Here is a 27,145-nt window from a genome sequence, read left to right as displayed (position 1 = left end):
AGGTGTCTTTCTGATACATTTTGCCCTTTGTGGGGTTAGTGAGCATGGGGCTTGGCTCGTAGCATGAAGTTTAAGGAGTCAAATCCGCGGAGCGGCTGCTGCATTTCGGTATAGCCGAAATTCCAAATGCTCATTTTCTGACATTTAGGTGCACCTTTAAGAGCACCTCATGGTCAATATATCAGGATCCATTCTACTACGGCGTCCCTGATAATCACATTTTGGTTTTGGGATGCATATCTAGAACAATTATTACCTCTGTTACGTCGAACTGTACTCATCACCCGATGTAAAACGTGGTGGAAAGTCGCCGCACTGTCGGCTCTCGCAATAGGGCATATTTTAACGCCCCGACGAACATCGTGGGCGTTAATTATTGGCCTGGTCTAGTCACTTTCGGGAATTCGTGCGCCTCCGTTTTGAGGCCTGGCGCCTTATCGAAACCAGCGTGCGTGTTAAAGCTCGACAAAGAAGCTGTTCAGTTGAATACATGATGAGTGGTGGCTACAGACGTTGTTTCGACAACTGTGGGTTCCCGCATTTCACTCATTTTGGAAGCACATAGCTTTGTTTCATAGAACCGCGTGCGGCCGCTTGTCTCCGCTACGAGTGCTGCACAATGTTAAATGTTGAAAGGCATGAATCGATTCTGTTAACTACATTATATTGCAATTTTATTTACTTTCCCAGGCTCACGCTTGCAATGTGAATTTACTCCACCTCTGCAAGCTGCAGTCTTATGTTGTAATGGTAATACGAAATTTAAGGCTGTAAAGTATTTATGGTCTCTTTTTATTAACGGGAATAATAGAAATTTGTGGCGCCCATCTAAAATATTTCATTAAGTCTAGAGTGGTGGCAACATTAGATATTCAAAATAGTCCGGTGTTGTAAGTAGATTCCTAATTTAGAAACATTACCACAATTCAAAATGGTATATGAGCTCGGCAGCAACTGCAGACCAGCAGTGAACATAACTTCTATGTTAGGTTGCACGAAGACATTGCCTCAATCTGCTTCACACATGCTAAGTTACACGCGTAGACATTGCCTCATTCATATTTGCACGTACAGTGAGCCACTTCACCACAGGCGACCTCGACGAAGACTTTGCGTGGCGAGTTCGCAAGTTCACTTGTTTGTATGGCGACAGCCGCGATGGTATAGCGGTCTTTGTTGACAGCCTTGACCGCGCATTCAACAACGTGGCCTGCGTCGTATAAACCGCCTCGCCCCCGATGAGACACCGTGACATACTTGTATCTACATACTTGTAGATGCTGGAGAAAGACACGATTACTGAAACATAAAAAAAACACCTGAACAAAGAGGATCTTACGGCGGAAAGTGTGATAGCGAGCGAGAACAAACGCACACATAGTCTCACTTTCTTACCCTCACTGCTGTCGGTGGCTTTGGCGAACTCATCAGCCATCCGGGGGATTTCTTGGCCCTGTCAGTTGGGCCGCAAATAAAACAAGATTATAATCGCACTCGAAAACGTTCTTTGTTCGTTGACCCTCGCAAGGCTGTTAGTTCGACAAAGTTTCCGTCTGGAGCAGACGATCTGCGTAGAGGAGCAGCGGCGGCTGCAGCATGGTTGAAAGTGGAATCCTCAAATTGACGTCAAACGCGAGAGGACGCCGCTCCAAGATCTCAAGGCCAATACACTTGCGTCCAGCATAACGAACAAACAAACGTTTACGCAAATGCCTCCGTGTACTCTTCTATGTTGCAGCTGCGCCCCTGTCGGAGGCCCCCGCCAGTGTGAAAGAAGGCGCGTCTGCAGCTGCAGCGGCTCCAGAAGGCGAGGTACCTGCAAAAGAAGAACTCCCTTCGGCGACATTGCCCATCGACATTCGACGCCCTTCCATCCTGAAGCTGCCGCGCCAATCTGGAACAGCAGTGCAAGCCTCAACAGACGTTCGGAGGCGACGGTCGATTGTCGACTTCGGACTACTCACGCCTAAAGGACTCGTCGAAGGCGATCCACCAAAGACGAACCTGGTGCGTTTTAACACTGTTGGTGACTGTTGCAACACTGGTTAAACGGCAAGGGCCGATCTTTGGGAAGAACGAATAAAAATTTTTGTTTTTGCTAACCACTCATTATAAACAGTAATGTAGATCTCTGCAATATTCGAATACACAAAACATTTCTCAAACATGCAGGGCAATGTTATCAATTTGAACATTACATGGAACATCACGGCAGCGCCGACGCCGACGCCAAAATTCACCGGGAGAGTGCATTTAAGTGTTATTGCAATAAAACGAGCCTATACTTTTCTCGCTTAGTCTTTTGACAGAGTAGCGTTGTTTTGCGGGATGCCAACATCACCAAAACCACTGTGTCAGTTCGCAGATGGAGCGACTGACGGTGCCCCATCAGAGGCTGGCGGGGCCAAACCCTCGTCTTCGATCACGCCTGCCGCCAGGAAGCGCCGGTTGTCCCTGAACCCTCGTCGGTTCAGCTCGACGTCGCTCGTCACCGCATCACCTTGCGGACCATTTATGTCGGCTTCGATGACCGGTGAGTGTCGCACAGCTATGTCGATGATCTGCAGTACTGTAGTCGCTACTGTATGCAAGCTATATAGGTGAATGTCCCATCGCGCCGATCGAAGCTGTTGTTACCGCTTCAGTGCGCGCGTTTACACTTGCGGAAATATTGGTACACACCATGTACAGTGGAATCTCGTTGACACGATTATGCATAACACGTGACTCGGTCTAAAACGTTCCAAGTGCGCAGCACTCTTCGGAGGCCGGGCTGTTGTGTGCTGTCGTAACTTGACGTAAGGCAGGCAAAAACCACGAATAGCATATATTCATGTGTAACATATTGAGCAGATGTTCACGTTAAGGTAAAGTATATTTCCTCTTGTTTTTCGAGCGCTCTGATTATGATAAGTGTAGAGCACTTTTAGGGGCCCTGACTGTCGTGGAAATAGAAAAGAAGAAGCAAGCGAGAAAGATAGAGAGGAAGAAAATTAAAATGGAAGGCAAAATATTGACTGATTTGTGGGGTTTAACGTCCCAAAACCACTATATGATTATGAGAGACGCTGTAGTGGAGGTCTCCGGAAATTTCGACCACCTGGGGTTCTTTAACGTGCACCCAAATCTGAGAACATGGGCCTACAACATTTCCGCTTCCATCGGAAATGCAGCAGCTGCAGCCGGGATTCGATCCCGTGACCTGCGGGTCAGCAGCCGAGTACCTTAGCCACTGGACCACCGCGGCGGGGCTAGAAAGCAAAATAGAAACAGCAATAAAGATAATGGACTAGATAAAGAGAGAGGACGAAATTAATAAATATAAAGAGGAAAGAGCTACAGAAACGGAAATAGAGAAAAAAATTTAAAGGTAAAGAATGAAGAAACTGAAGGGAAACAAAGAAGGCCGACCACTGAAGCGATTGCGCTCTGCAACTTCAACGCAAACTTTGCGGTGAAAAAACAAGTAAACCCCCCCCCCCCCCCCCCCCTTAGCCCTATCGAGATAAACGCGCACGTACGCGAAGCGATCACGCTTTGTATAGGCAGCAAAGTACAGGTGGTACAAGTAGGAGGCGCGCGCACATCTCAACCTGGCGGAAAACGAGAGTATAGTGACAGCCCTTCGCGCCAGCTCGCTAGGAATAAAGAGAACACGCTGAAGCGTCTTCTAACTATGCGTACCACCAGAGGTAGGGGATGTATAGAAATAGCTCATACTCGCTATGCTGAAGGACGTATGCTCCGTGGCTGAGTCGTACAACGCTACGTGTTGAGAAGCGAAGGGCCAGGGGTCGCCGGTTCGAATCTATGACATGTTATCTAAATTGTCTTTCTTTGCGGCTATAGCGGCTGAGAGTTTCCATACAATATCGATCGCAATAAAACTAACAAACTTTACATCACAGTTTCATCACATGTGTCGATGCCACTTGATTCATTACAAAACCATTGCACTGGTCTACGTGGGATATGTATTGACCTCAAGATTTATGTTGACCCTCTTATATGGGTGATGAATTATCGGTACGTGAGCGTTTTTTTTTTCATTCGGCACATTGTCGTAGCTACAGGTCACTTGGCGGGAAAGTCAAACTCGTAAGCTATACTCAACAGCATGATGTCATAACCACAGAGGATGGTTTAATAAGTTACTAGCAGATTGTAAGTACGCAAGAAAGCAGTTCAATCTTTTTTAAAAAGTGCGTGCATCTCGCGAAAAATCTCCTGATCATAGTTGTACGCTTCGTAAACATACATACATACATACATACATACATACATACATACATACATACATACATACATACATACATACATACATACATACATACATACATACATACATACATACATACATACATACATACATACATACATACATACATACATACATACATACATACATACATACATACATACATACATACATACATACATACATACATGTGCTGACGTATATGTCGATCCTTTGTACGTTTCGCAGATTCCGCCTTTCACGGCAGCGACCCAATGGCACAGCGCAAAAAGCAAGTATTGCATTTTGCATTTCTAAGTAATTCCTAGGTATTCATTTTCTACACCACTGCTTCTCAGAAGATTTTCACCTTCGGCCGTACTATCTGAATTATATCTCCCGTTTATTTGCACAATGCGGTATGTAGAATCGCTCAATATTATCTACTCGTATAATGTAACAATTACTGGTGTTGTTTCACGTCCCGAAAATGGTATGCTTATGAGGGACGCCGTATTAGAAGGCTCCGGAAATTTAAACCATCTGGATTTTTCTTTAACATGCACCTAAATCAAAGTTCCCGGGCCTCAAGCATTTTCGACTGCTTAGCTAATGCCGCCGCCTAGTGGATAACGTACTCGGCTGCGGACCTGCAGGTCGCTGGATCAAATTCCAGCTTCAGCGGCTGCATTTTCAATGCAGGCGAAAATGCTGTAGGCCTGTGTGCTCAGATTCGGGTGCACTTTAAAGAATCCCAGGTGATCGAAATTACCGGAGCCCTCCACCCCGGCGTCTCTCATAATCATACGGTGGTTTTAAAACATTAAACCACCACATGTCAATCAATCGGTCGGGATTCGATTGCCCGACCTTCGGGTCACCAGTCACGCAACATAATCACTAGACCGCCACGGAGGATTTCCTACCCGTAAAACAACCCTCTTCCTCATATGTCAGATTCCTCCATTTCGACACTTTCTTCCCAGATTTCAAGTAGAGCGTGTCCTGCCTCGAACATGACATCATTCCATCCATGTACTAACATGATTGAATATTTGAAACTTATTGCCACTTACGGAATTTCTACCAACTTCTCCCTTTCTAAAGGCTACATAGCTTATGTAGAGCTCTTTTACATTTTTTTCTATCTTTATGTTAATCTTTCTGTGTATATTCATTTCAACTTACCCTCACACACACTCCTGCCGAAGCTTTGATGGGCTGCACTGAACGTAAATAATTATTAGCGGCATGAGTGCTCCAAACAAAACTTACTTCTCGCGCGTACATAATTATACGACCACTTGTTGCTCAAAATCATCTTGCATCGTTGACTAACAGTTTTGTAACGATACCACAGAGAGATGACGTAGTGGATAGCGACTCTTTTTTACTCTCCTTTTTAAATTGCAGTGATTATATTTGTTGTAAGTCCGATACAAAGTTCGGCATTTGCGGTTGATATAACGAAGTAGCTGTCCCAAGCTGCTAATTACAATGTTGTCACGTGATGGGCTTGATGCGCACATTGAAAGTGTTTACTACATTTCAACACGCTTAACTGCCTTCTGTAATGCCTTCAGAGCACGAGCAGTGCTGAATTTCAAGATTTAAAATTTGTATATATGTTTTTTCGTGTATTAATGAGATCTAACAGACAATAATGCCAAGGAAAATATGGAGGAAATCATCAGACTGATTCGTAGTGTAAATGTGAAGAAAGAAAAGCGGGTGGAAAGATGACTTGCCGTGGGCAGGAACTGAATATGCAACCTTTGAATGACGCGTTCAATGCTCTACCACTGAGCTACCACGGCGGCTATCATCCTAGATACTTTATTGGGTGTATATGGGAACTTAAACGGGGGAGGTGTCAGTTAGCGCCACCAGTAGCCATGTGTTATGAATTTGCTCTGTCGCGATGGTAGCGGTGGCGAAGAGCGGTGAGCCGTCGAGCGGACTTCGCTGAAGCCTTAGCCCGAAGGCGAAACAGGTAGGCAATCCGTTTTGAAAACAGCAACAAAAGTAGCGTTTACTGTAGCAGGTTGTCGTTTGTACAGAGCCGGCCAGCACGACAACGTTGGCTGGGGCAAAATCCTCTAACATGGGGCCGGAACGGCCTTAAATAGCATTTTGGGACTCTTCTGCGAGACCAGTTCCCCGGAACGGCACAGTGGCTCGGCTGAGGAGACGCAGCCCTACCCGGAACTGCAAAGTGGTTCGGCGGAGGAAGCGACGTTATCCGCGGAACTGCACGGCTCTTCTGCGCGGCAGGCGGCGCTGGGAGGGGGGGGGGGGGAGACAATTTGTCGGAACAGGGCTCGATCTCGTGAGACGTGCTCCCGAACGAGGAACACTGATGTCTGTGGCCCAACACATGGCGGCGAGTGGGGCACATTCTTAATTGGCCTGTGTGGCGTCACGTAGCACGTGAACTTATTACCGGCTGGTAGAGCATCGAACGCGTTATTCGAAGGTCGCAGTTTAGGTTCCTGCCCACGGGAAGTTATCTTTTCACTTACTTTTCTTTCTCCACATTTACATTACAATTTGGTCTAATAACTTGCCCTATACTTTCCTTGGCATTATTGTCTCGTAGATCTCACTAATATTGCGTCAAAACACAGGAAAACGAGCCCTTAAATATACACTTCTTTCCTTTACGTTCCCGCATATATATTTTTAACGATGGATATCTTGTCTTAGCAAAAACAGTCGGGACCGATACACACTTATGTTTTCGTCTATACGACCTTGCACAAATAGAAGAGAAACCAGTTGTGAGATCCTGACTGCTCACTGCTACTGGCTAGCTGGCTCTGCTAACGTCACACCCAGCATTGCGATTGGTTGTAAAGTTCTGCTACGAGCAACTCCAACCTATATATATATATATATATATATATATATATATATATATATATATATATATATATATATATATATATATATATATATATATATATATATATATATATATATATATATATATATATGTATATATATATATATATATATATATATATATATATATATATATATATATATATATATATATATATATATATATATATATATATATATATATATATTGTACCGAAGCATAGTGGCGCCAGCTCTGTGCCAGCGTGAAAGAAGACGTTGACGTCCGTGTGTGGCTCGTGCTTGCCGGGTTCCTGCCTGTACCAGCTTGTTGCGGCTAACGTTTCTGGAATAATAACCTGTGTTTTTACGCAACCTTGCTCACTGCATTTGGTGGAAACGTGCTGGGTAACGTCCTGGAGCTCCGCAGCCGTAAGCTACCATCTCAGTCCGCGATGACCGAACGCGTCGATCCCCCACAAGGCTCTTCCACGCTGCCACCCGTCATGTGTTCTGGTGTACTTCGTCTGTGTGACCCACCAGTATACAACGGCACTGAAGATCAAGATGTCGAGGACTGGCTGGCAGAGTACGAGCATGCCAGCGCGATTAACAAGTAGGATGACCCCGCGAAGCTGACTCACGTCATCTTCTACTTGAAGGATTTGGCCAACCTATGGTTCACCAACCACCAAGCCGACAACCCCACCTGGTTGGTTTTCAAAGAGGCCGTCACCTCGTTTTTCGGTCGTCCAGCCATGCGTAAGCTTCGTGCTAAACTGGGACTGCGGGGACGATTTCAGCGAAATGGTGAGAGCTTCACGAGCTACATTGAGGATGTGATCAGCCTCTGTAGGCGAGTTGATGCCAGGATGACGCAGGCTGACAGAATTAAGAATATAATGAAAGGCATTGATGACGACGCTTTTCATATGCTTGTGGCCAAAGACCCACAGACCGTCACGGCCGTGATTCAGTTATGTCAAAGTTTCGATGAGCTGCGCAAGCAACGAGTTTCTACACGTCGCGCTAATACGCAAACAGCTGACATTTCGGCCTTGGAGTGCAAAAGCAGTGGCCCCGACTACAGCGTGTTAATGCCTCAAATTCAACAGTACATCCGGGAAGAAGTTGCTCGACAGCTCTCTCTTGTCGCCACCATCAACGAGACCCCCACAACACTGGACCACTCACTTCGCCGTGCTATTCAGACGCAAGTTGCCGAGGCTCTCCCTTCGCCCACATCCCCAATATCAGTGGCTGCACCGCTGACTTATGCAGAAGCCGTCCACCGACATCCTGCCCAACCGCCGCTCCATTCATACAGTCCAGCCACCAACTACTACAGGTCACTAGTTTCAGTTTATCCGGTAAATCGGCCCTTTCCACCACCTCGAGCGCCTGTAAACTCTTGGCGTACTCCCGATAACCGGCCCGTCTGCTACAACTGTGGTATTCCAGGACATGTCGCGAGCTACTGTCGTCGCCGTGGATTCTATTTTAATGATGTGCAGCATTCCGGCAACATACCTCGGCAATCAGAATCGCATGTGACACCTGATTCACATGACCCCCGCTCACGTCGACCAGACTTCAGCCGACGTCGATCTCCTTCACCCCGTCTTCGGTCTCATTCCCCCATGCTTCGCCGTTCCAACCACGCCCAGGAGGAAAACTAACAGTCACAGTTCCTGAGGCAAGAGCTGCGCCACCGACGAAATTTCCAAGGCCTTATCTTTCGCCCCCTAACGAGATTGCCGTATTTGTGGACGGTTTCGCCACAACTGCTCTTGTCGACACAGGTGCCGCTATTTGTGTAATCAGTGAAGTGTTATGCCGCAAACTGAACAAAGTGACGACTCCACTGGTTGAAATTTCTTTACGCACAGCGAGTTCGCAACACGTTGACGAGATGCTGCAACGTGGTGTTATTCAGCACTCACACAGTCCTTGGGCTTCGCCAGTGGTCCTCATGTGAAAAAAGGATGGCTCCATCAGGTTTTGCGTGGATTACCGTCGACTAAACAACATCACGCGCAAGGATGTTTATCCCCTGCCACGCATTGATGACGCCTTGGATTGCCTTCAAGGTGCGGAGTTTTTCTCTTCACTAGATCTGCGCTCTGGATATTGGCAAGTGCCAATGGCTGAACCAGACCGTCCAAAAACGGCGTTTGTGACCCCTGACGGTTTATATGAATTTAATGTAATGCCCTTCGGTCTTTGCTATATGCGCCTGCGACTTTTGAAAGAATGATGGACAGTGTCCTCAGGGGACTTAAATGGCACATCTGTCTTTGCTATTTAGACGACATAGTTGTATTCTCGGCGAATTTCGAAATTCATCTTTCCCGTCTGGAACAAGTTCTCCAGTGCCTTACGGCAGCCGAATTGCAACTAAACTTCAAGAAATGTCGTTTTGGCACCCGCAAACTCACAATTCTCGGCCACGTCGTTTCAAAAGAAGGAATATCGCCAGACTCTGCCAAACTGCGTGCCGTTGCCGAGTACCCCAAGCCTACTACCCTAAAGGAGCTTCGTAGTTTCGTAGGCTTGTGTTCCTATTTTCGGCGTTTCATTCGCAATTTTGCCTCTATAATTGCCCCTCTGACTCAGCTTCTCTCCCGTAGCGCGGACCTCTCTGGCTGGAAATCCTACTGCGATGAGGCATTCACGGCGCTACGCCGGCTACTCACGTCTCCGCCAGTTCTCCGCCACTTCTATCCCAATGCACCCACTGAAATTCACACGGATGCAAGCGGTGTCGGCCTCGGTGCCATTCTCGCTCAACGCAAGGATGGCTGCGACGAGTACGTTGTCGCCTATGCCAGCCGTACACTAACGAAGGCAGAGTCCAACTATTCCGTAATGGAAAAGGAGTGCTTAGCTATCATTTGGGCTATAGGAAAATTTCGAACCTACCTTTACGGACGCCAGTTTGATGTTGTCACAGATCACCATGCCTTATGCTGGTTAGCGTCCATGAAATATCCTACTGGCCGCCTCGCTCGTTGGGCTTTACGCCTTCAGGAATACGATATCCGTGTTGTTTATCGCTCAGGACGCAGACATTCAGACACCGATGCACTATCCCGTTCTCTACTGCCTCCTGACCTTGCCTGCTTATCAACTGCCATTTGCGATTCGCCATCGTTGAGCATCACTGACATGCCATCCGAACAGCGCAAGGATCCCTGGATCAATTCTTTGCTCAACGTCCTCTCTGACAGTTCGTCAGAACCGACTTCACGCTCCCTCTCTCGTCAGGCAAGACACTTTGCTGTCCGTGAAAGCTTGTTGTATCGCCGCAATTACGTGACGGACGGCCGTAGGTGGCTCCTTGTCATCCCTCGTCATTTGCGTTCGGACATCTGCGCTGCCTTTCACGATGACCCCCAGTGTGGCCACGCTGGAGTATTTAAGACTTACTCTCGCCTTCGTCTAAGATACTACTGGCGCGGCATGTATCGGCACGTTCGCCAGTACGTTCGGTCATGCACCACGTGTCAACGACGCAAGACGCCTTCTCACAGCACTGCTGGCCCTTTGCAACCCTTAACGTGCCCAGCGAGACCATTCGACCGCGTAGGAATTGATATTTATGGTCCTCTACCCAACTCTCTTCGAGGCAACCGGTGGATTATCGTCGCCGTGGATCATTTGACACGCTACGCTGAAACATCTGCGCTGCCCGCTACCACTGCGAAAGACGTTGCGTCCTTTCTTCTTCACCATCTCATTTTGCGACACGGTGCACCTCGTGAATTACTGAGTGACCGTGGACGCGTGTTTCTCTCGAACGCCGTCGACGAGCTACTCAAGGCATGTCGCACTGTCCATCGGAAATCCTCGGCATACCATCCTCAAACCAATGGCATGACGGAACGCTTTAACCGTACCCTTGGAGATATGCTTGCCATGTACGCCTCTGACGACCACACTAATTGGGACCAAGTGCTCCACAAACAACCACTGGCTTTTCTCCTTTCTTCCTCCTGTAAGGACGTGAGCCATCATGCTCCATGGACACCATTCTCCATTACAGGCCTCATGTTTCCGAAGCGACGCCTGTTTCCGAAGCAGCTGCTTATGCCGAAGAGTGTCGTCAACTCGTTCGCTCATTTACCGCACAAGACCAATGGCGCCAGAAAACTGACCACGATTCCTCTGCGTCTACTGTACAATATAACCCAGGAATGCTGGTTTGGCTCTGGGTCCCGTCTACCCCTCCCGGTCTTTCCCCGAAGCTTTCGTCGAAATACCATGGCCCCTACCGCGTGGTGCGGCAAACATCTCCTGTCAACTATGAAGTTGAGCCCATTGATCCACCTTCGGACCAACGCTGCCATGGGCGTGAAACAGTACACGTATCACGCCTCAAACCGTGCTATGACCCCCTTGTCATGTCCTTTCCCTAGGTCGCCAGGTTGGCTCCTTTCTGCGCGGGGAGTAATTGTACCGATGCATAGTGGCGCCAGCTCTGTGCCAGCGTGAAAGAAGACGTTGACGTCCGTGTGTGGCTCGTGCTTGCCGGGTTCCTGCCTGTACCAGCTTGTTGCGGCTAACTAACGTTTCTGAAATAATAACCTGTGTTTTTACGCAACCTTGCTCATTGCAATATATATATATATATATATATATATATATATATATATATATATATATATATATATATATATATATATATATATATATATATATATATATATATATATATATATATAGTCTGGCCTTCATCAGAATCCTGATGAATCCTGATGAAGGCCAGACTCTAGGCCGAAACGTCGAAATAAACTACGTTGTGACCGCTCACGGAGGATCTACTCGACTATATGCAACGCAACGCTACGGCCACTCAAGCACCATGCCTGCCTATATATATATATATATATATATATATATACAGTAATGCCAAGGAATGTACAGGGGAAGTTATTAGAACCAATGGAATGTAAATAAGAAGAAAGAAAATTGGGTGAAAAATAACCAGCCGTGAGCAGGAATATATATATATATATATATATATATATATATATATACATATATATAGTAATGAATCTCAATAACGGACGCTCTGCTGGTAATGAAAAAGACGATGATGATCGGTGGCTGTAGTAGTAGCTCGCGCACGCCTCTCGCCATTAGCCCGACCTGCCTGATAAAGCACATTTCCAAGCTGCGTCTGAACCTTTCTCGACGTACAACACCTCTATTTTAAGTGGTGGAGGTGCCGGGGTTCCCATCAACCTGGAACTTCGCAATCTCACGCTACCCTCACAGTTCACCATGACTGCTCCTGGCCCTTCTCAAGCTGCCTTACCAATGACAGTCTACTGTACTGGCGTGCCTCGGCAATGCGATCCACCAATTTTTTCGGCAACGACGAACAAGACGTCGAGGACTGACACGTCGAGTACGAAATCGTAAGCGCTTCCAACAAGTGGAACGCCTGCGACCAGTTCCCAAACGTGCGCTTTTACCTCGCTGATGTGGCCAGCCTCTGGTTCAAGAGCCACGAAGGCGAAATCACCAACTGGTCTGCCTTCAAGACCACCATCGCCGCGGTCTTCGGTCGTCCCGCTGTGCGCCGGCTTCACGCGGAACAGCGTCTCCGTAGTCGAGTTCAGCGCAGGGACGAGACCTTTACAAGTTACATTGAAGATGTCTCTTTGCAAACGCGTCGATGAATCTCTAACCGAACGCGACAAAATTAAGCACATCATCAAAGGAGTTGATGACGATACCTTCCAGATGCTCGTCGCTAGGAATCCACAGACCATCACCGATGTTGTCCAGCTCTGTCATGACTACGACGAGTTGCGTAAGCAGCGTGTCTCGACGCGCAGGGCCGCTGAAGATATGGCTGAAGTTTCCGCCCTCGTGCACGACGTCGCTGCTGATCACACCGTCTTACTGCCCCACATCAAACAATTCATTCGTGAAGAAGTTGCGCGTCAGCTTTCTCTTGTGGCCGAAGCATCCGCGCCAGTGACCTCGTTAGATCCACGTCTACGCCAGGTCATTGAGACACAGGTCACGCAGGCACATGCCTCCATCGCCATCTGTCCCTACGCCGCTGACCTACGCTGCCATCGTTGCTAGACCCCCAACACCACCTGTCTCTGTCGCATACCGGGGCACCGGGTCCTCCTACCCTACGACGCTGCCTACATACACGGCACCCCATCCCGTTTCGCCCCCTGCACCTTCTGTCGTTAACCCACGGCGCACCTTGGATAATCAACCCATCTATTTCGCATGCGGTTTCGTGGGACATACAGCACGCTACTGTAGCCGTCGCAACTTCCAGCCTCCAGACCATGGGAATTCTGCAAATTACCAGGCTGCCCAGAATCCCCAGCGACCCTCTTCTCCTATCACCGACTCATTGTCCCCACGACGCCCTCTCGATTCTCGCCGGTCATTACCACCCCGTCACCGATCTGTCTCCCCGATGCTTCGGCGCACGAGCCCCGCTCGTGAGGAAAACTGACAGCCACAGTTCCGGAGGCAAAAACTGCGTCGTCGTCGAACTTTCTAAGACCTCCTCTTTGTCCGACCAACGAAATTGATGTGCTAGTAGAATGTGTTGCTGTACGTGCACTTGTCGACACCAGCGCCGTCGTTTCTGTAATTAGTGAAAAACTGTGTCGCGGTTTGAGAAAAGTTACAACGCCGCTTACGAATCTTGCTCTGCGTGCAGCCAAGCCACCTCTCATTTCATCGCGCCGACAGCTCAGTTCACAGCACGCGTTCTTATTCAAGATGTTTGGTACGCCGTCAACTTTGTTGTTCTTCCACGTTCATCTTACGACGTCATACTAGGATAGAATTTCCTTTCTACCCATCAGGCCCTCGTCGACTGCGCTCGTGTTGAACTCACGTTGACGAATCCGCGCTTTGATATCGACCACCACAGTCCCTCGAAAGTGTTTGCCGCAGCTGACGTCCGCATCGTGCCGTTGTCCGCCGTCCTAGTGCCTGTGTTTTCCCCTGCTGCCACTAACTCGACGCTCCTGTTCCAATCAACTATAGCTAGTGTGCAACACCGAACCATCGTCCCCCCGTTTGCCGTCATCAACGTTTCCACTGGTTTGGTGGTACTTTATGCGTGCAACGTTTCTGCTTGTCCATACATCCTGCTACGCGGCGAGTGTCTGCGAAGCCTCGAGACCTTAAATTGTATTTTCGAAGACCCGATCTATCCAGAAAATTCATTTTTACCAACTTGTGCCATTACACCCGCAACTGACGCTAGTGAACCTATGGATGTATTCCGCAAGTTCATTGATTGCAACCTCATGTCTGGGCAGCAGGAACAGCTGATCAAGCTCCTACAGCGTTTTCGAGCCTCGTTTGACCACAATCAGCCTTCCTTAGGTCGAGCGTCATCTGTTGTTCACCGTATAGATACCGGTCAAGAGACGCCATTACGGCAGCGTCCATATTGTGTGTCAACTACCGAACGCCATGCCATCAATGAACTGGTTGACGACATGCTGACACGTGGCATAATCGAACCGTCAAGCAGAATCTGGGCCTCTCCAGTTGCGTTGGTGAAGAAGAAGGACGGATCCATGTGGACTACCGACGTCTCAACCGAATCACGCGCAAGGATGTCTATCCGCTGCCACGCATTGACGATGCCTTGGACTGCCTACAGGGAGCCGAATTTTTCTCTTCTTTAGATCTGCGCTTTGGATACTGGCAGGTACCCATGGCAGAGGCCGATCGTGAAAAAACTGCTTTCATCACGCCCGACGGGCTTTACGAATTCAGTCATGCCCTTCGGCCTCTGCAACGCGCCAGCTACTTTCGAGCGAATGATGGACTTTATCCTTCGAGGCCTCAAATGGAACATTTGCCTTTGTTATTTAGATGACATTGTCGTCTTTTCAACTGATTTCGCAACCCATTTAACCCGCCTCGAGAAAGTCCTCGCGTGTATTTCTGCCGCGGGGCTGCAACTGAATTTGAAGAAGTGCCATTTCGCCACTCGAAAGCTTACGATCCTTGGTTACGTGGTTTCAAAAGACGGCATTCTTCCTGACCCTGCCAAACTTACAGCCGTTTCAGCGTTTCCCAAACCGACCACCATGAAAGAGCTCCGAAGCTTCATAGGCCTTTGCTCTTACTTCCGGCGCTTCGTCCGCAATTTCGCGATGATCATCGCTCCTTTGACCAAGCTCCTCGCCGGCTCTAGAGACCTTTCAGCCTGGCCTGCCACCTGTGACGATTCTTTCAATGAACTGCGCCGCCTCCTCACGTCGCCGCCTATTATGCGACACTACGACCCATCGGCACCCACAGAGATCCACACAGACGCTAGTAGTGTCGGGCTAGGTGCTATTCTTGCACAGCAGAAAGACGGCTTCCAAGAGTACGTGGTTGCCTACGCAAGCCGAACTCTTAGCAAAGCCGAAATCAACTATTCTGTCACTGAAAAGGAATGCCTTGCCATTATTTGGGCGATAGAGAAATTTCGACCTTACGTGTACGGGCGCCCATTTGACGTCGTGACTGACCACCACGCCCTCTGCTGGTTGTCATCACTGAAGGATTCAAGCGGTCGCCTCGCCCGATGGGCATTACACCTCCAAGAATATAATATTTGCGTGGTATATCGCTTCGGCCGGAAACATTCGGACGCAGACGCCCTATCCCGTTCGCCCCTACCCCCTGACCCGGACTGCTGCAAAAGTCTAACCTGTGATGCCAGTGCCGTCACCATCACCGACATCCCATCTGAGCAACGCAAGGACCCTTGGGTTGCTTCGATTCTTGACATCCTGGCTGTGCAGACGGCTTCCCCCCCTTCTCGCACGTTGCGTCGGCAAGTCGAGCACTTCGCCACTCGCGACGACGTGCTGTACCGACGCAACTACGCACCCGGTGGACGTCAGTGGCTACTCGTGATTCCACGTCATCTGCGATCCGAAATTTGTTCCACGTTTCATGACGACCCCCAATGTGGCCATGCAGGTTTCCTGAAGACTTATTCTCGCATACGTCTCCAATATTACTGACGTGGCATGTACCGTTTTATACGACAATACGTTCGGGCCTGCTCGACGTGCCAGAGACGAAAAACTCCCCCTTATCACGCCAGCGGTACCTTGTTACCCTTACCATGCCCCTCCCGACCATTCGACCGCGTCGGCATCAATATCTATGGTCCCCTTCCCAACACTGCTGACGGTAACCGCTGGATCATAGTTGCCGTCGACCATCTCACGCGGTATGCCGAAACTTCATCCCCTCCCTCGTCTACAGCAAAAGACCTTGCAACTTTCATTCTTCACAACATCGTATTACGTCATGGAGCACCTCGGGAGTTACTGAGCAATCGTGGTTGCGTATTCTTGTCAGACGTCATCACAGCACTGCTGCGTGAGTGCCACGTCGTTCGCCGCACTACAAGCGCCTATCATCCCCAGACCAATGGAATGACAGAGCGCTTCAACCGCACCCTTGGTGACATGCTGCCTATGTATATCTCGTCAGACCACTTCAATTGGGACCGAGTGCTCCCGTTTATCACGTTTGCTTATAATACCGCCATTCAAAGCACTACTGGGTTCTCTCCTTTTTTCCTCCTTTATGGACACGAACCTTCTTGCACTATGGACACCATTCTTTCATACAAACCTGACTCCTCAGAGTCCACGACTTTGTCTCAAGCCGCTACATACGCTGAAGAATGCCGCCAACTGGCAAGATCATTCACATCCCAAGACCAAGGACGCCAAAAGCACCACCATGACGCATCAAATTACTTCCTACGATCCAGGTTCACTCGTCTGGCTGCATGTCCCTTCTGCTACACCTGACCTTTCTACCAAGTTGTTCCCCAAGTATCACGGCCCATATCGTGTGCTACAAAAAACGTCACCAGTGAATTACCTCATTGAGCCACTGGAACCATCTTCTGACCAACGTCATCGTGGCCAGGAAATTGTCCACGTCTCGAGACTTAGGCCCTGCTACGACCCTCCCGTGTTTACTTGTCCATAGGTCACCAAGATGGCTCCTTATTTCGCGGGGAGTAAATGTAATGAATCTGAATAACGGACGCTCTGCTGGCAATTAAGAAGACGATGATTGGCTGTAGTAGTAGCTCGCGCACGCTGCTCGCCATTAGCCAGACCTGCCTGATAAAGCACATTTTGCCAAGCTGCGTCTGAACATTTCTCGACGTACAACACCTCTATTTTAATATATATATATATATATATATATATATATATATATATATATATATATATATATATATATATATATATATATATATATATATATATATATATATATATTATAATGTAAATGCAAGGTAAACAGTGGTAGCGGCGTCGGTACCGAAGCAGCAAGAGCAGGCCGAGTATACGGGCAGCGTCGCAGCAGCAATCAGGCAGTCCTAGCTCGTGCCTCGCGCCCACGTGTCGATGTCGCTGCAGTAGTGGGCATTCCTTTTCACTACACTTCGTCCCCCGTCGGAAAAGGAGCCATCCTGGCGACTCACGGTGAACAGAGTACGAGCGGGTCGTAATAAGGTTTCAGCCGCTGTACGTGAACAATTTCATGTCCCCGAAAGCGCTGGTCTGTGGATGGCGTAACGGGTTCGACGATGTAGTTAACTGGTGAAGTCTGCGAGACAATGCGGTAGGGTCCCTGGTATTTTGAAAAAAACTTCGAGGAAAGCCCTGTAGGCACAGCGGGAACCCAAAGCCACACAAGAGTGTCCGGAACAAAGTTGGGGTACGGGTGGTTATCGTCACGCCGAGATTTTTGTCTCCATTGTTCGATGGTTGTGAACGACTGGGCGAGCTTACGGCATTCCTCGGCGCGGCGGGCAGCTTCAGAGATGGGCGTAGACTCGGAGGAATCGGGGTGGTAGGGCAGAATGGTATCTAGTGTGGTGGAAGGGTCTCGGCCATATAACAGGAAAAATGGTGAAAAGCCCGTAGTCGCCTGTGGAGCAGTATTGTAGGCGTATGTCACAAAAGGCAGAATGAGGTCCCAGTCGGAGTGGTCTGAGGCAACATACTTTGATATCATATCCCTTAGGGTACGGTTGAATCTTTCCGTCAATCCATTCGTCTGCGGATGGTAGGCGGTGGTAGTCCGGTGAATAATACGGCATTCGGCAAAGAGTGCGTTGACGACTTCAGAGAGGAACACACGTCCTCTGTCGCTGAGAAGTTCGCGCGGTGCGCCGTGACGGAGAATGAAGTGCCGCAAGAGAAAAGAAGATACGTCGCGTGCTGTGGCAGCAGGCAAAGCGGCTGTTTCTGCGTATCGCGTCAGATAGTCGACAGCGACAACAATCCAACGGTTTACGGAAGCCGTGAATGGAAGAGGCCCGTACAGATCGATCCCAATGCGGTCAAAAGGCCTGGCTGGGCAAGGAATTGGCCGGATCGGACTAGAGGTGTGATGAGGCAGAACTTTCCGTCGTTGGCACTGCGGTCATGACTGAATGTACTTGCGCAAAAAGGTGTACATGCCTCGCCAATAAAACCGGGAGGAAATCCGAGCGTATGTTTTGAAGATGCCCGCATGTGCGCACTGAGGGTCAGCGTGGAAAGCTGAACATATTGCAGCACGAAGATGGCGAGGTATGACAAGTAGCCACTTTCGGCCCTCAGACTTGTAATTCCTGCGATAAAGGAGGTCATCGCGGACCTCAAAGTGAGCCGCTTGACGGCGCAACGTTCGAGAAGATGGAGAAGTCGACGGATCTGAAAGGAATCGCAGAACAGAGCTGATCCAGTCATCCTTGCATTGCTCAGACGCCATGTCACAGTTATCTGGGAACGCAACCATTTCGTCCACGGCAGATAAACATGCAGAGCTTTCAGCGGACATAGGCGAGCGTGATAAAGCGTCGGCATCAGTGTGACGTCGGCCAGACCTGTAGACAACACGCATGTCGAACTCTTGCAACCGCAAAGCCCAGCGAGCTAAACGGCTGGAGGGGTCCTTCAGCGTGGATAACCAACAAAGCGCATGGTGATCGGTGACTACGTCGAAAGGGCGACCATATAGGTACGGTCTAAATTTACCTAGAGCCCATATAATTGCCAGACACTCCTTCTCTGTCACAGAATAGTTCTTCTCCGCTTTGGTGAGGGTACGGCTTGCGTATGCGACTACGTACTCCTGGAATCCCGATTTACGCTGCGCGAGCACGGCGCCGAGTCCAACACCGCTGGCATCAGTGTGTACCTCCGTCGGAGCAGTCGGGTCGAAATGACGCAAGATTGGTGGCGAGGTTAACAGACGGCGCAACTTTTCGAAAGCATCGTCACAGGCGGGTGACCAAGCGTAACTTTTCGAGTCACTGCGTAGAAGTTCAGTCAAGGGGGCGGTGATCATAGCAAAATTCCGAATAAAGCGGCGGAAATAGGAGCAGAGGCCAAGAAAGCTGCGCAGATCCTTCAGAGACGCAGGTTTAGGGAACTCTGCAACTGCCCGAAGCTTGGCTCTGTCAGGAAGAATACCCTCTTTAGATACAACATGACCGAGGATGGTGAGCTGACTTGCGCCGAAGCGGCATTTCTTAAGGTTGAGCTGAAGGCCGGCGTCAGTTAGGCACTGCAGCACTTCATCTAGCCTGCGGAGATGCGTTGGAAAATCCGGGGAAAATATAATCACGTCATCCAAGTAGCACAGGCATGTTTTCCACTTCAGGCCACGCAAAAGATTGTCCATCATCCGCTCGAATGTTGCGGGTGCGTTGCAAAGACCAAAAGGCATGACACAGAATTCGTAAAGGCCATCAGGTGTGACAAAGGCCGTCTTAGGCTGATCTTCAGGTGCCAGAGGGACTTGCCAGTAGCCACTCCGTAAGTCAATAGAAAAGAAGAACTCCGCACCTTGGAGGCAGTCAAGGGCATCGTCGATTCTCGGTAACGGGTAAACGTCCTTTTGAGTTATTTTGTTAAGACAACGGTAGTCAACACAGAAGCGAATTGACCCGTCCTTCTTCTTAACGAGAACGACTGGAGATGCCCAGGGGCTGTTCGAAGGCTGGATGACGCTACGCTTGAGCATGTCAGCTACTTGGTCATCGATAACCTGGCGCTCGGCTGCGGACACGCGATAGGGTCTTTGACGCAATGGCGCGTTGGTACCCGTGTTGATGCGGTGACACACGGCTGACGTGCGGCCGAGGGGAGTATGCTGGCAGTCGAAGGAATAACGGAACTTGTTCAGTAGTCGTAGAAGCTGAGCACGTTGCGAAACGGTTAACGTGTCGGCGATGGAGCTGCTCAGTACGTCCGGCCTAGTAGTCTGCGGCGAAAAGGCACAGGTCACTCCGGCGACTTCGTGTTCGGCGGAAAGACCAGCCGGCATGTCGATAATTGCAGAAGGGTCGAGACTGTAAACACGCCCGACGCACTCACCCCGGAGTAGTGTTACAGGACATGACAACAGGTTCGAGATGAGTAGTCTGCTGACGCCATCATGAAGTTCTAGAAGGGCATAAGGTAGCGGCGAACACTTGCGACGAACGAAAAGAGCAGATGGCGTGAAAAGGGCACTAGACTCGGCGAGAGAGTTGCAAGACACCATGGTAAGGGCAAAAGAGTGCGGCGGTATGATGACGTCTTCAGCAACAAATAGTTTGTCCCCGGTTTCATGAGCATCATATAATGGAGCGTCGTCAAACACTTCAAATGCCACCTCAGCGCGCGAGCAATCGATGACGGCCTTATTAGCGGAGAGAAAATCCCAGCCCAAAATGAGGTCATGGGAGCAGGAATCCAACACTAGAAATTCAACGACATAAATGAGGCCATCAATCGCGATGCGAGCAGTACAAGCAGCGGCCGGTGTGACGTGATCTGCACTGGCTGTACGAAGTGATATACTAGCTAGTGGCGTCGTAACTTTTTTTCAGCAAGCGGCAGAGTCTAGCACTTATCACTGAAACTGCGGCACCAGTGTCGACAAGAGCGAGTGCAGCGACGCCGTCCACATGTACGTCCAGAACATTCGTTGGTGAAGTGAGAGGCCTTGGTCTTTTCGCTGGCGACGCAGTTCCTGCCTCTGGAACTGCGGCAATTAGTTTTCCCGCTCCGGCGATGAAGGACGACGACGCATCAGCGATGGCGAGCGGCGTCGAGGTGATGGCGAACGGCGGTTAACAGGAGGGCGGTGGTCGGCGTACGATGGCATCTGGTCGGGTGGCTGAGAGCCTGTCAACGAACGGCGCGGTGGCACATAAAGGGCAGGTTCGAAGGTCTGGTCGTAGCTTTGTCGGTAGACAGGAACGCGCCGACGGCAGTATCGCGCTATGTGGCCAGGTAGCCCACAGGCAAAGCATATTGGGCGATTGTCGAGTGTACGCCATTGTCCACTACTCTGGACGGACCTTGACTGAGCGAACCGAGGAGTGGGTCGGAGCGGCACGGCTGAGGGAAGCGACGTAAAAGTCTGAAAAGGTGGTCGAGCCGCTACTTCAGCATAGCTTAGAGGTGCATTTACCTCGGCACAGGCAACAGGGCTCGGCAAGGGTGAAGTGTCACGGGCAGATGGCAGAGCCGCGCAAACTTGCTCCTGGATGACCTGGCGAATGTTTGCTGGCAGAGGTGACGCTGGTTGGCCGGCTGTTGATAGCAGCGATAGCTGACGAGCGACCTCAGCACGAACAAACTCCTTAATCTGCGATAGCAGCGACTGAAGGTCAGATGTGGTGGTCAGGCTGGAGAGGGTGTCATCCGGGACGTCAGGGTGTCGAGTGAGAAGACGCTGTCGTCGCAGCTCGTCGAAACTCTGACACAACTCAATGACCTCAGAGACAGTGACAGGGTTCTTGGAGAGCAGCATTTGAAAGGCGTCGTCGGAAATGCCTTTCATGATATGTCGCACCTTGTCAGTTTCGGCCATCGACCGGTCGACACGCCGGCAGAGGTCAAGGATGTCCTCTATGTAGCTGGTGAATGTCTCACCAGTTTGTTGGGACCGGCCTCGTAGGCGTTGTTCTGCGCGAAGTTTGCGCACACCAGGGCGTCCAAAAACACTGCGATGCAGGTTTTGAAGGTAGTCCAGGTGGGGATATCCGCCTCATGGTTTCTGTACCACAGCTTGGCAACATCCGTTAAATAAAACATCACGGTGCCAAGCTTTGTGGGATCGTCCCATTTGTTCGTAGCGCTGGCTCGTTCATACGATTCCAGCCAATCCTCAACGTCTTTCTCGTCGGTACCGCTGAAGATGTCGGGTTCTCGCAATAGCTGTGCACCGGGACAGCTCCTGCGTGGCGAAGCCGGTGGGGGTGTGAAAACAGCGTCGTCAGGCATGACGGACGGCAGATTTCGGCTACGCAGTTCCAGGACTGGGGAAGACCGCAGCACTCTCCACCAAAATATAATGTAAATGCAAGGTAAACAGCGGTAGCGGCGTCGGTACCGAAGCAGCAAGAGCAGGCCGAGTATACGGGCAGCGTCGCAGCAGCAATCAGGCAGTTCTAGCTAGTGCCTCGCGCCCACGTGTCGATGTCGCTGCAGTAGTGGGCATTCCTCTTCACTACAATATATATATATATATATATATATATATATATATATATATATATATATATATATATATATATATATATATATATATATATATATATATATTGTGAATACGGGTCCTTTGAAACCTAACCATATTTTGGAACACGAAATTTTTCAGCGATTGTTATCATACACGCAATGCAGGGCCCATATAAGGCGATATTATTCCAATTTTGTGTTTTTATCGGAATTTGTAAATTTTCGAGTCACGACCATTTCGCCTGTCGGTCGAGCGACGGTCGGAAACCGCAAAAAAGACGTAACTTGAAAGATTACGAATACGCAGCGATTGTCCTTAACTATACCTAACAAACTGTAGTTCATGTAGCAGCGAAGAAAAATGACCATCTGTACTTACTGCTTCGTGCCGTCCAGGGCTCACAACTCAATGCGCACGGCCTGCCTGTTGACGTGCTCGCTCGTGGCGGTGTCTGCCAGCGCGTCCAGCATGATCACCGGGGCTGCCAAGGACGCGCTCACCAGCAATTTAATCGTGTGAGTTCAATTATGAGCTATATATAATTTACACTCTACTACGTTTATCTCCTTTTAACTATCAGCATCGGCCTGATGCTTGCAAGAAAATCTTTCTAAAACATGCAGCCACATGCAACGTATCAAAGTATTCGCGCGTTGTGTGTTGCATGCATGTACACATATATCACTGATACGAAACGTGGTTGTCGGGCTACATGTATAGAAAGGGCACTGCGCTGGCGGAACATGTTGTAGTCGATTCGAAGCCCTATCAATAACAAACGTTAAAGAAAATTGGGTCACTCCGCAGCACCCTCGACATGGCTCCCCCAGTGCATCGGCGTGTGTGCCCTCTGCGTTCAAACGCATTCATTGTACGTTCTTTCTTTAGTCTTTAATAACTTATGCTGGTGTGTTTGTCCATTGAATGTGTAACGCCAGTGTCGCAGAGCCACTTTTCTTTGCAATCAGGTCAGACCCGGACATAAATAATGAATTGTGATTGGCTCCTTCATGCAACCTGCAGAAGGGAGGCAGTCACTGTCGATAAATTTGATTCCAATCTGGCTGCTGTTCGGAGTTCAAGCAATGTGAAGAAAGCCGTCGGAAACATTGCCGTCAAAACATTTTCTCCGCCGCTTATTTTTTTTTCCCTGCAGCAAGAAAAACCTCGGCGGGCTGGTCGCTTGGCTGGTCCTGGTGACTCCCGCCTCGATCCTGTGTGCCACGTCATGCTGCGCATGGCTCTACTTCCTGCATCTGAGTGGACGGTGAGCACTGCATCGCGATTCTATAACGACACCACGAGACTGGAGATTAGTAGCTCATTTACAAAATTTAGGTCGACGTTTTAGTTCAATGAAGTCGCAAAGCGACCGGCAGTCATAAATGGTCGCCTTTGGCTGAAAGACGACTCCAATACAGCAATGATGTATGTGTCTACGATTCTATTGTGCGCACGCAACAGACGCTCATGAGTACGTCACAGATGCGCTACTCTTACTCACTTTGATTGAGACTGCAATCCATGCATGTGCTGCAAAATGAGAACTAGAAGTAGAAGAAAGAATTAACCAACTGAACTTGGCAGACACTGATGAAAGAGCGAAGACTTACAAAGAAGCCTTCGCTTCGCCAATTATTTCAGCTAGTTGAATGAGGTGGGGCTTGAACGAAGTGGGCTTGAATGAACAGGAATGAAGCGGCAGGAGTGGCTGGAGTAGTAGTGGGTGTAGTGGCGAGTGGTGGGAGTCGTAAGCAGTCACATCCATCCGTTTCCCATATACGACGAGCCCCGGATATGAAAGCCACAACTAAGAATTTCTTCGCTGCTGAAAGCGTGGCTTCTCACTTCCAGTAGTTGCAGCGCTAGCGTACGCTCGCCAGGACGAGCGTATGCAAGCACTGCGTCCGTTATAGTGGAGAAGATGGTCCATTTTTGTGAAGGGCTCTGCACTTTAGCGGTGAAGTACGCTTTCTAATGGCACGGCAACCACGTAGCTAAGTTCTTCAAGTTATTCCGCCAACAAAGCGCTTTGAAAACTCATCTGTAAGACCCTGCCTATTTGTCGCTTTATACAAATTCCGCCGTAAAATAGAAAATTGATGTGAAGGCTTAGTGATAGGTCTGTTAAGAACGTGATCGCTGAGCCGAAGTTGTGGTTTTTGTCCGCCATCATTAAATGTTTGTGCAATGGTTGCAGCAAAGCCCAATCACCTGCGGAGATGAACGAAGTCTGCGTCACAGCTGCCACCAGGCTGAGCAAGATGGGGCCCATCAAGTACGTGCTTTTTTTGGTACCGAAGGTGACGTGACTAAATTGAAATGAATTTCAGCAGCATTTTTTTTTCTTTTGAAATTCCTTAAGGAAAACTGTATTGAAGACCGCATCTATGACGATGAATGACGCAAGACGAAGCAAGTATGGGTCGATATCAAAGGTCATGCAGTCACTTTACTTAAGTTACCATATGTACTTGAATACAACCAGCGCTCGTTAGTAGGGGTGCACGATCGAATGTTCAAAAATTTCGAATCGCGAATCGAACAGCATTCCATTCTGTTCGAAATCTATTCGAATGTTCGTTGAACTTGAATATTCAATCTATGTAATTCTATTTATATCGTGAAGTTTGTTGTTTTAATTATAAAACTGTCAAGCCGCATGCAGTCAGAGGTCTTACTGGACAGTCGACGCTGTATCCATTACAGGACAAATGCTTTATTAATCAAGTTTCAGTGTTACCGAAGCGATATAGTTATCAATCCACTATCTTCATCAAGGCATATATGACGACGTTAGCTCGAGAATATTGTCTCATATCTATACACCAGTTTCACTTTAAAACTTTAGACAAAGTGTCAGCTTGAATACTATAGTCATTTCTATATTATCCTGCAGTTACAAAACATACCTATGGATTTAGTTGATGGTCGGTGCATACGAGCTAGCTTGCCTTAGTGAACAAAGTTGTTCTTTTTCTGTCGTTTCAATGTAATCGTAATGTCTTTTCGTTAAACGTAATGAACATTTGTTCCAAATAAAATGTGGAATTATAGGGCTGTCTCAAGTGGGTATCTGAAAATCATTCGAATTGTATGCGATTGGCATTTATTCGGTGTCCTCACAATTTGATTCGTATTCGGTTCTGGTCATCAAATTCTCTATTCGTTCACACCCACTGTTTTAACTCAAACATGTCTACGTTCAACGAGGATGCTTGTAGCCTACACAAACTGTAGGCTACAAGCATATGTGCGCGAGGAACGCTGCATTCACGGGGAAGCACTGCTCTTCTCACGCGCGTACACGAATACTTCTCAAACGTAAATGCATGATGCAGCAAACGAACTTGTAAATTCGGATAAAATAATAACATTCCCAGAAATTGGGGACATCTGGACGTGGGGCCATCTCTCGGCAGCAAAAGCGGCAGCCTGCCAAAACTGGGAAATGGATAAGAAAAATAGTACATTTTGGTAAAACTGCCGCATCGCATTACAAGTCCGCTGGCTTCCCAGGACAATTGAATACCACCCGTTCAAACACATTGTTAATTATTAAACACTCTGGGAAGCCACGTGGTTTGTTGTGCGACACTCTAACTTAGCCAGACTGTTCAAATAAGTTTCTGAGTATAAAACCAGGAGTCATTTTTGATAACTATTTTTTTTCAGTCAGATATGATTTGTTTCGCCAACTTCCCATTTAGTTACGACCGGCTGCCGCTGTGGCAGGCGAGAGATGGCACTAAAAGCAGATTCCCCCAAATCATGGTCATGCTGTGTTGGCCGCAAAAATGTGTTTACGCTTTCTATCGTAACTGTGCGGCTTATGCTGGGTACGAAATCGCTCCCTTCCAGAGTCGACAAACATGAGAACATCCATTAAATTTGCGGCCAAAGCATGTCATTATTCCATTAAATTAACTCCTTCGCCGTAAAAGGTGACCGCGAGAAGCGTAGGACATTTGCAACACCATAAAGACGAAGGAGTTAAAAGGAAACAGTTCGCGGGTGCGCGGGTGACAGCGGCATCACTCTATACACGTTACTCAAGCACAATATGTTGGAGCTCGTCTTCGCCAGAACGCTGGCGTAAAACGAGCACAATCGCATTATAATGTATAGTGTATCCAAAATCGGCTTCACTAATCGAACAACCGAGCTTAGGAAAGTTGGGGTGGACGTAATCTGAAAAATGTGCTGTTGTATCACGTCACCATAGCCTGCTTTTAAGCGCTAAAGAGAATCGCGAAAAAAAAGAGGAGATTTTAACACAACGTGAACAATCTGCACCTACTTGGGGCGTTGCTCCGTTCGCGATTGTTTCTCTTTCTATACCTCTCTCACAGCACCAGCGACCTCTTGATAGCTTACGGCCTGGTGGCCTACGTCGGTTTCACCACAATCGGCGCAGTCTTGGGGTACAACGCGAGGTAAGGCAACAAAACACGGGACGTCTGCTTGCGAAAATACTTTCACAAGTGAATGAGTAATGGTATC

General features: G+C 48.6%; 1 protein-coding gene across 2 annotated transcripts in view; it reads left to right on the top strand.

The window, feature by feature from the left end:
* The window catches only part of LOC119161047 (uncharacterized), a 43,534-nt gene that overhangs the window by 10,496 nt on the left and 5,893 nt on the right, over positions 1-27,145 (top strand). Inside the window, exons 6-12 of one of the 2 annotated variants that reach the window (XM_075889774.1) lie at positions 1,739-2,007; positions 2,359-2,533; positions 4,487-4,529; positions 23,038-23,157; positions 23,799-23,909; positions 24,843-24,920; positions 26,995-27,078. In XM_075889774.1, the coding sequence (XP_075745889.1) occupies positions 1,739-2,007; positions 2,359-2,533; positions 4,487-4,529; positions 23,038-23,157; positions 23,799-23,909; positions 24,843-24,920; positions 26,995-27,078 (880 nt within the window). The remainder of the gene's footprint in view (positions 1-1,738; positions 2,008-2,358; positions 2,534-4,486; positions 4,530-23,037; positions 23,158-23,798; positions 23,910-24,842; positions 24,921-26,994; positions 27,079-27,145) is intronic. The other variant, XM_037413374.2, reaches the window with a different exon arrangement.

This window comes from Rhipicephalus microplus, chromosome 3, assembly GCF_043290135.1.
Source record: "Rhipicephalus microplus isolate Deutch F79 chromosome 3, USDA_Rmic, whole genome shotgun sequence".
Lineage (NCBI taxonomy): Eukaryota > Metazoa > Arthropoda > Arachnida > Ixodida > Ixodidae > Rhipicephalus > Rhipicephalus microplus.
This window is presented reverse-complemented; position numbering and strand designations above follow the sequence as displayed.